This window comes from Sphaeroforma arctica (assembly GCF_001186125.1).
Source record: "Sphaeroforma arctica JP610 unplaced genomic scaffold supercont1.112, whole genome shotgun sequence".
Taxonomy (NCBI): domain Eukaryota; class Ichthyosporea; order Ichthyophonida; genus Sphaeroforma; species Sphaeroforma arctica.
Genome location: NW_014040446.1, coordinates 56,262 through 66,091, shown reverse-complemented (window position 1 = coordinate 66,091; position 9,830 = coordinate 56,262). Strand labels below are relative to the sequence as shown.

Genomic DNA, 9,830 nt, shown 5'->3' with positions numbered 1-9,830 from the left:
CATCTCTTGCAGCCTTTAATCACATTTGACTAATGCCAAACACAACTACAGAACAGGCCGAAAAAGACGGGTTGTAAACACAACACACACTACCGCACGACACCTACGAAGAATATCATCAGCTCTACCACCGCTACTTCGCCACTAACCTTTCCCACCACAAGTGACAACCAAAGATAACCACTCAGTCACATCGTACGTACACCCGCTTCTTAATCTATTTAGGATTTCATCTCCACCAAATACTCGTCCAAATCACCAGAAGATTTTCCAACTATTACATCAAGATAGAACGATCTTAGATATCTTTCACGGCATGCTCTAGCATGGGATACGTAGGCACGCTTCCGCGTGCAATATACAAACCTCTCCCCTTAGCCACAGAACACGCCGCCTAGCTCCAGACAGCCATTGATCAGGAGCTAACTCAGAATCTGCTCGTCGGGACCATACCCCTGGACGAAGCGAAGACCTGGTCCTACTATTACCTATCGCCAATTGGTGTCCTTCAGAAAATCCGTAGTGTCAACTAGGTGAAGCTTCGCCGTATTCATCGTTTATCCTACCCACGTGGTGCAAGCATAAACGAACACATACTATCTCGGAAACTACGATATCTAAAGCTACGAGAAGTTCTAGACACCGTTACTGCTGCGCCTGTAGGATCCACAATGTCAGTTATCGACATTCGGTCGGCCTTTCGCCTTTTCAAGATACGTGGAACAAACATACCACTGGTGGGATTCGTCTCTAAGGGTCAAGCCTATTTTGAGCGCGCACTCCCTTCTGGGCTTCGCAGTAATCCCGAATTATTTGAACGTTTGGGCGTTACACTAGATTTTATATTCCCAGCTACCAAACTCGATACTAACCGATTCGTTGATGATTTCATAGCCACCTACCTCCCTGCTATAGGTGCCTGCGACGCAGCCAAGCTTCAAGCCCTTTTTGCACTCGTAAAAGTTCCAGTAGCGTTCGAGAAATCAGCAATCGACGTCACGCGTCTGAAATACATTGGCGTATTACTGGATATGATTGCCCGCACTGTGGGTCTCTCAGACCTTAAAAGGAAGGCTTACTCCGAGCTGTTACACAACTGGCTTACAAAGCGCGCCGCTACTGCTCGCAAGGTTGTCCCACTCGGAGGGCGACTTATATGGCTATGTGCAATTTTCCCTCAGGCTTGCCCATACACGCCACGCATCCTCTGGCGTTTGCGAAACAACCCGCAGCCGCATAAATACGTTCGCATCGCAGCTGCTGTTTGAGCAGATGTCGCTTCGTGGCGCATGCTGCAAAATTGGTCGGGCTCATCGCTACTCACACGTCCACTTTATCACAAGCAACAGTCGCTGTCGATGCATGCACCTCGTTTAACGAAGGCGAATATGTTTCAACAGGAGAATGATACTTTATATCATGGGCCGCACATCATCACCGCAAGCAAGCAGAGGATCAAAAGCTCTTCCCCATTACGGCGCTGGAACTACTCACAACACTTTAGAGATGTTTGAACACCTGTAACAGGGGCATACAGTGAACATCTTGTCGGACAACACGGGCGCCGTTGCAGCCATAGTGCAAGAGATGCTAAATCTCTTGTGCATGCTAACAGAAACTGAAACGCCCTATGATTTCGAAATCACTAGTGTGCACATAGCAGGCGTTGCTAACACGGTTGCGGACGCTATATCTCAGCGCTATTGGCACACGGCACGGTCAATCGTACCACACCTCCACACCGCGCCGACACCCATGTTTTCGAACAAGAACATAAATTAATCATCGGCGCGTTCTAACCGAGCAAGCGCCCGTGCATGCCAAAATCGCTACTATAGACACCTCCAACGACTTCATACGTCGAGACATCTGTACACAATCTCGCATTGAGCACTTTGTACGTACGTTAAGAACACACTGTAAATACGTTAATACAATAGATTAAAACAATGTTTTATTTATTTACGCGTCCCTTTTCGCCTATAGGTCGCTTCAGTGCGCTGCCCTTTGCTTCGGATTTATCTTCCCCGACCGCATTTCTCCTGGTGTAAGTTTCGGTCTATCAAGGCGATATTAACGCCTTAGAGTAATTAAACGCGTAGGTTAAGTCTAAGTAAATGAAATGAGTCTTTTAGTAAAGTTAGGTATGCCTCGTGAAAACAGCAATACTCTGAGGGATTGTGAGGCTGAGACATTGCCTATATATAATCCTCTCAGTACTGTTTTCGCCGAAGGGATTTTGTTTAGTGTTTCGTTGTCGCTCTATTAGAAACTATGGTATGTTTCGTTGGGGCGAATCCGAGAGACTCATAAAATCATATCTTTAGAAAAAAAAGAATAGAAAAAAGAAAAATATTTTTGATGTCCATAGTAATTGCATTAACCAATAACTTGCCACTTAGCAAGAATTACGGACTTAGCCTTCATCAGACTGGCACATCTGGTTGGCTAAACGGAGGATACACTAAGCAACGCTAATAGTCCTTAGAAACCTATGTTCGGTCGGGCCATCTCGCTACCGAAGTATTCAGATATAAATAGATTTGGAAAGTAAATATAGTTCTATCAATAGAACTAGACCAAATCTTATGCTTGGTATTTTATAGGGGCCTTTTAATGGCCTTGTCTAAATATCTGATAGGTAAAATGGAAAAGGTATTGATTAATAAAACCGTTAAAACCCATTTAGGAAACTTAAGTTCCTCGTACTATTAAGAGTAGGTTTATAGTTTATGTACTGCTTAAGAGTACGTTTATAACATAGAGTCTAATGTGGAGGCCCGGCTATTACATGTCCGGGTGTTAGAATAGGCGAATAATTAGCCTGGAGTTCTGGCGGTAGTACCTCGTAAGGTATAGATACAATGAGCACATCTGGGTCAACTGCCACAGGTTTGGCGCTCAGGTCCTTACACTTTCCGGGTGTAATTGCCAGCCGGCGCTCTGTCCACTTCTGTAAGGCTGCAGTAGTGCCCGGAGAAACATGTTCGCGTAAGTGCTGTGCGTGTTTTCCTGATCCATACATTCGATCTACATGTTCAACAGTCCTGCTTTTCTTAAGGTTGGCTAACTAATTCTTAAGATCAGTGTTTTCAGTAATTAACTTACTTATGCGCGTTGGCTCAGTGGTCTCGGACGTAGATTCGGGTTTGCCACTTGAGTTTGTCTCCTCTTCTGGTTCCAGTATAGGTACCTTTTGAGATTCGTCTTTGTCCCCTATAATTGGGGGCTTTTCTTTCTGAGTTTCGTCAGAAGAATTGGGTGGGACGTTTTGAGACGTGTCCCTTGTCTCACATCTTGGCTTCGTCAATGCGAGCTTCGAAGTTGAGGCAATAGTTGCCCCTCGGGCTCTATCTGTAGGAGTAGTCTCCTTAATCGGAGTGGTTACATCCTAATCCGAAGCATTGTGCTGACTATCAATGTTGGAGACAAGTGCCTCGGCTACAGTGCGGTTAAACGCATCGGCAGCAGCGGCGGTTGCTTCTGCGGCAGCGCTAGCGGCTTCTCTCTCCATCTTCTTACGTTCGGCCTTGGCGTTTCTTTACAGGTGTCTTGTCTTTCTTTGTCATAATCTTGACTTATCACTTCAGTCGTTTTCTCTTAAGGAATAAATGACTGTGCTTAGGAAGAAAAAAAAGTGATAGTTATCTACCTTTACGTTTAAGTAGTCTAAGTAGTTAATACCTTTGCTAACTTCAAAATGTGTAATTTTCGGTCTATCAAGGCGATATTAACGCCTTAGAGTATTTAAACGCTTAAGTTAAGTCTAAGTATAATTAAATTCAATGTAAATACACGAAAGGAGTCTTTTAGTAAAGTCAGGTATGCCTCGTGAAAACAGCAATACTCTGAGGGATTGTGAGGCTGAGACATTGCCTATATATAATCCTCTCGGTACTGTTTTCGCCGAAGGGATTTTATTTAGTGTTTCGTTGTCGCTCTATTAGAAACTATGGTACGTTTCGTTGGGGAGAATCTGAGAGACTCATAAAATCCTATCTTTAGAAGAAAAATATTAGAAAAAAGAAAAATACTCCTGCTGTCCATAGCAACGCTAATAGTCCTTAGAAACCTATGTTCGGTTGAGCCGTCTCGCTACCGAAGTGTTCAGATATAAATAGATTTGGAAAGTAAATATAGTTCTATTAATAGAACTAGACCAAATCTTATGTTTGGTATTTTACTGGGGCCTTTTAATGGCCTTGTCCAAATATCTGATATGTAAAATGGAAAAGATATTTAATTAATAAAAACCGTTAAAAACCATTTAAGGAAAAGTTAAGTTTACATACTTTTAAGAGTACGGTTTACGTACTATTAAGAGTACGTTTATATTACAAGATTCTAATACAGAGGCCAGGCTTTTACAGATAGACATAAGAACGTAAGTCAAGTTAATACATTAGCTAATATATATAAAGTTCAATCTGAAGAAAAGTAAAAAAACTGAAAAAGACTTATTGGATTTTGGAGATTGGCGGGAAGACAAAAACCTGTAAGTAGTAGTTCAGATATTATAAAATTATGTTTATAATATTTTACATCTACTATCGTCTCAAATAGGTCCAAGTAAATGAGTCACACCAAATACTCGGGCTATTGGAGCCATCAAAGTGAATTTAGAACACTTTGGAAATATTGGAAAGAGAACTTGTATTAGATTATTTTCAATACAATTGAAAACCAATGTGTTATCTTGATGTTTTAGACTGACCGGAGGCCGTATTTCTACATAGCCCCCAGTAGCTGCCCCCAGTTGCTTTTAGGACTACGGACGTACGTGAAGGTACGATCTAGTTCGTAAAGCGAAAGCCAAAGTAAAACGGTTTCGGTCATGGCATATCGAGTAAGTATGTGCCTATATGTACGAGTTCAAGACTCATGTTGTAGTCTATGTCGTTTAGTATTTGGTCCAGTAACCAATTACGATGTAGGCGCCTTACGTTTATTACTTGGTAAGATAATAGTCAAAGGTTGTTCTTCATTAGTAAGTAAGCTCGAATAATTTTCTGCTCTGTTGGTAAGCAGATCAGAAAATTTAGTCACACAGGAAGTAGGTGGCAAATAGGGAATTTCAGATCCATCCGGGTTTGTAGTCACCCGAGGAAACCCTTTCCGTTTATCTCGTGTGTTCTTATGTAAACGCTTATTCCATTTCTTATTAAAAATACGAAGGAAGTCGCGAGATTCACGAAACGCATCGGAGGTTAGCCAAGCTACTGTCCCATCCATAAAACGGGTCTTATGGTAAGTGTAACCGTCTTCGAATGTTTTGTCAATTATATCTTTGACTTGTGGCTCCATAACTGGGACATCAGAATCAAATGAGCGAGCAAATGAGAGTTCGGAGGTTGGGATACGGTTAGTGCCTAGATTAGTTATGCTAGTACCATCTATGTTATTCACTTCGTAAGTATCACACTTCTCATCATGGTAGGAAATATCAAAAGGTCTAATTGTCTTAGAAGAGAGTTCGGTAACGTTGGCATTGCGATTTATAATATTAACATATCGCCAACTTTAAACTGAACAATGTTCTTAGTGTTATTTTACCGGTCATACGCTTTAAGTAGGACACGATTTTTGTGCTCGAGTAAACAAGGGTAAAAAACGTTCTGCATATGCTTGATCTTTTGTAGCCACGGAGGAACGTGTTTCTCGGGCGCAGTTTTGTCAAACGTTGCTTGTAATTCACTATAGCGGCCAAAGAAATAGTGAAACGAGAGTGTTCCAGTTTGAGGATTCATGCAGTTATTCATTTGAGTCTGAACCCATTTCAAATGATAAGGCCACATATCCTCAACGTCATCTAGTGCGGTACTCAATAGCCTCTTTAGTTCTCTATGACGCGTCTCATTTGCACCCTGCGTTTGAGGTTTATAAGGAACACCACGCCTATGGGTCATGCCGGATACAAGTATAAGTGCCTCCATTACGTCAGTACAAACTCACTACCGTTATCAAAACATAGTGCTCGGGGGAAACCGAAGTCATTAAAGACGTGATAGCATAACTCTGCCTCTGTTTGCGGGCGTTTGTTTGGTATTGCATAAAGCAAGTTATAGCCCGAAGCCACACATAAGAAATGACAGATATATACATCGCCAGTATGCTTGGATCGCGGGAGTTTAACCAAATCGGCTATGACTCGGCGCATCGGTCGGTCTTCTGTCACACTTTTTAGGGGTGCCCAACCGTAGCGCTTGATCTGGTTCTTTTCACAATCAGTACAGCGTCGGTATACCTCACGTATGGTTTCTTTCAGCGCCGGGTGATCAAGCCCTGCACGAATACCCATCTTATAAATATGCTCATATGCTCGATGAGTTAAATCATGTTTTATTTTAACTCTACTCTCGAGCTCTTCTAAGTCAGTCAGATTCTGTGTTTCGCTGGCTGGATGAAACATAGTCCCGTTAGATAGGACAACTTCAGTATCAGAAGGGGTAGACTCCTGAGATACGTAGTTAACAACATTAGATTGTTGAAGTATCTTCTTCAGTTGTTTCGCAACTCCTGGCTGTTCTTTAAGCAGCGCTTTAAGTAGTTGAGTGCGAGCTTCAGGTTCTCTCAGAGTTTTGAGTCTTTGATCCATGGCCTTAGCTAGTTTCATGTTTTTACGATCTAATGCCGTCTCAATCGGCATTACCTCAACTGCATTCTTGTTGGGTGCATGTGTTGTACGAGTCTTGAGCTTTTGTTCAAACTCCTTAGACTCCTCTAGTTTAGCTAAGAACTCGGTTGAGGGTTTCCACTTAGTGGTACCTGCAGGACCGATGCGACAAACGATGGTGTGTTTCCAAGGTGTCTTCTTAATAGAAAAGGATCCCTGATACAAGAACGTGTCGGTTTCACGGTCGACATAGATAGGCTCGTCTTGTATCATATTAATTAAATCACGTATCCATGGGTCAGAGCTACGTAAGGGACAACACAGCGTAATGGTAGATTTAGTAATATTAACATAATTTAACAACTGTGCGATAAGTTGCCAAGGTGGGTTAGCCCACGCATTATGCTTTGATAAGTCAAGTTGAAAGGCATTCCCTTTAGGATGAGTCAACGACCTATAATCAGAAACCTGTTTGTTATGTTCTGCGGCGAACATATCAATAGTAAATGGACCCCATCTTGATTGGGCGAGGTTAAACCATTTCTTATTAAGCATCCAATCGGTTGCTAATAGCTCTTTAACTGTTTTCTGGTAGTCAGGGACAAGTCGAGAGAGCATGTCAGGAAGATGATTATGTATTCCTGGTATGTGTGTAATGTTAAAAGCGAACTTAGCAATAATGTCATGCCAGCGGCTCACCAACTGTGAATCAGGGTTCATGTCCTTTAAATATGTTAAAGACTTTTGATCACAGGCGACAGTGAAGTAACTTCCATAAAGGTAGTCTTTAAACTGTCTTTGCGCAGTAACTATCGCAAGGAGCTCTTGTTTAACGGTAGGGTAATTACGTTGACTCTTATTATAACTCTTGCTAAAGAATTGTATGTAGCGCGGTTTACCATTTATCGTTTAGTATAGCACTCCACCTACCGCTCGATCTGAAGCATCGGTCGCTACTTGGAATGGGACGCCATCCACAGGATATTGCAAAATGGGTGCGTCCACTACTTTTACTTTTGACTAGCTTAAATGCATCATCACATTCCCTAGTCCAAAGCTTTCCCACTGGTCCTTTGTGCAGCAGTAGGTGACTGAAAGGCTTTAAGATGAGGTACCGAATCCGAGAAGAAGTTAACAAACCCACATACAGAGTTCACATCTCTTCCAGTAATTGGTGTTGATAAATCCAACAGAAATTGTTTCTTGCCAGGATCAATTTCTACCCCTGCTCCAGATACCTTGTAACCAAGTAAGCGTATAGTATCTTTAGCAAAATAACACTTGTCCTCGTTAATCTTAAGTTTGGGATGGTTCAGTCGCTTTAAGACTTCTTTAACGAGTTTAGCATGTTCATGTGCTGTCTTTGTAAAGATAATCATATCATCTATATATACTGAAACGTTATCCGACAGGTCCGTAAATAGTTCCATCATAACTTGTTGGAAGAAAGAAGGTAACATGTGTAAGCCTTCAGGTGCACCTTTAAACTGGTACTTCTTACCTTGCCAAGTAAAGGAAAAGTAGTTCCTATGCGGCTCATATATTTGTAATTGATGAAGTGCAACTTTTAAGTCTACAGTCGCACCTTCCATTTTGCGTAGTATCTCACTTATCTTTGTTGAGGGAAAACTATGTTGCGGAATTAGTTTGTTGATTGGCGACAGGTCTAGTACTACTCTTGTTTTACTAAACAATCCATCAGATTTATTTTGATCGACCGCTAAGAGAGCTAAGTTAACTGGGGTTGCATCATAATTGATTTCAATTAGACCCTGTTTTAACCAATCTTCAATTTGGGTTTTGACAACGTCTTTGTGTCTCCAACTCACGTAGTTGTGAAGGACACTTTAACTTAGAGAAGTCGAAGTTTGTCAAGTCAAGCTTAACGTACCCGTTAGAGAACTTAAACATACACCAGTCGGTTATTGCAATCTTTCTGTTTTGTATAATTAAGTCCATAATTATATCGGTAAAGTGCGGAATCATATCCTTTGCTTCACCTTCTGAAGATTTAGGTATCTTTAACGTGTTATCACCTGACTGATCTTTATTTGAGTCTAACCCATTAGGCAGACCAGTGAGAGTTATACCTAAACTGAGAAGATCAGTCATACCTATAATTAAATCGTATTTCTGAGACGTCAGTAACGATTAGGTGAGTCTTTACTTCACTTCTATCTGACAACATTATATGTGCATAGTCAATGGCTTCTTAGCAAGTGGTAACTTTGCCATTTCCCAAGATTAAATTAGTTGTTTCTGTATGGATAGCTATATCTGTAGCGTAGACTACTCGGCGTGAGATAGCAGAGACTTCAGCCCCTGGATCAAAAAGTGCTATCACTTTTTCTCCAGAAGATCAGTCATACCTATAATTAAATTGTATTTCTGAGACGTCAGTAACGATTAGGTGAGTCTTTACTTCACTTCTATCTGACAACATTATGTGTGCATAGCCAGTGGCTTCTTAGCAAGTGGTGACTTTGCCATTTCCCAAGATTAAATTAGTTGTTTCGTTATGGATAGCTATATCTGTAGCGTAGACTACTCGGCGTAAGATAGCAGAGACTTCAGCCCCTGGATCAAAAAGTGCTATCAATTTTTCTCCATTTACATAAAGGGTTTGTAATATACGTTCATCTCCTTTGGTATAGATTTTATTGAACTTTTTTCTCATAATCTTGCTTTAGTGCACACACATGGAACTGTCAGTGCTTAATTTGGACGTCCGGTATGTCCTTACAATCATTTTTGTGCCAGCCGTTAGTACTCTTGCAAGTAGTACACTCTTTCATATAGGGATAATATTATTTATTTCAAAAATGGCAAGTAAGGATGATACAATGTATGAACATATGGTATGGCTCTCATAGTCGCTGTAGTGGTTCAGGAAAGATTGATGGGAAGAAGTGGTCAGTAAATTCCCGTTTGAAGCTTGGGCCAAGTGAGTCGACAATGGAAGATATGTGCTGAGTCAATTCGGTCCGGTGTTGACAAAACACTGCTACTATCGAATGTTCCATATATTCGCTTGCTGACCTACTAAGTAGAGTACCCACCTCTGTGGTACGGATCGGGTCTGCGCCGTGTAATGCCGCGGAATGGGTTAGTGCAGAGTACGAAATACCGAGAAGGACCAGGTTATCCGTCATAATCCGGTCGAGAAGCGAGGATGGGGGTAAGCCAATGCCGCACCAGACCACAGATGAATTCGGTA

The 9,830-nt window shown here is 41.6% G+C and overlaps 1 protein-coding gene across 1 annotated transcript; it reads left to right on the top strand.

The window, feature by feature from the left end:
• Positions 1-671: 671 nt before the first annotated feature.
• On the top strand, positions 672-1,268 carry SARC_02480 (hypothetical protein; the record flags this gene model as incomplete). The annotated part of the gene is made up of 1 exon (XM_014303760.1): positions 672-1,268. The coding sequence occupies one exon, from the start codon at positions 672-674 to the stop codon at positions 1,266-1,268; it is 597 nt and encodes a 198-aa protein (XP_014159235.1).
• Between the last annotated feature and the right edge of the window lie 8,562 nt (positions 1,269-9,830).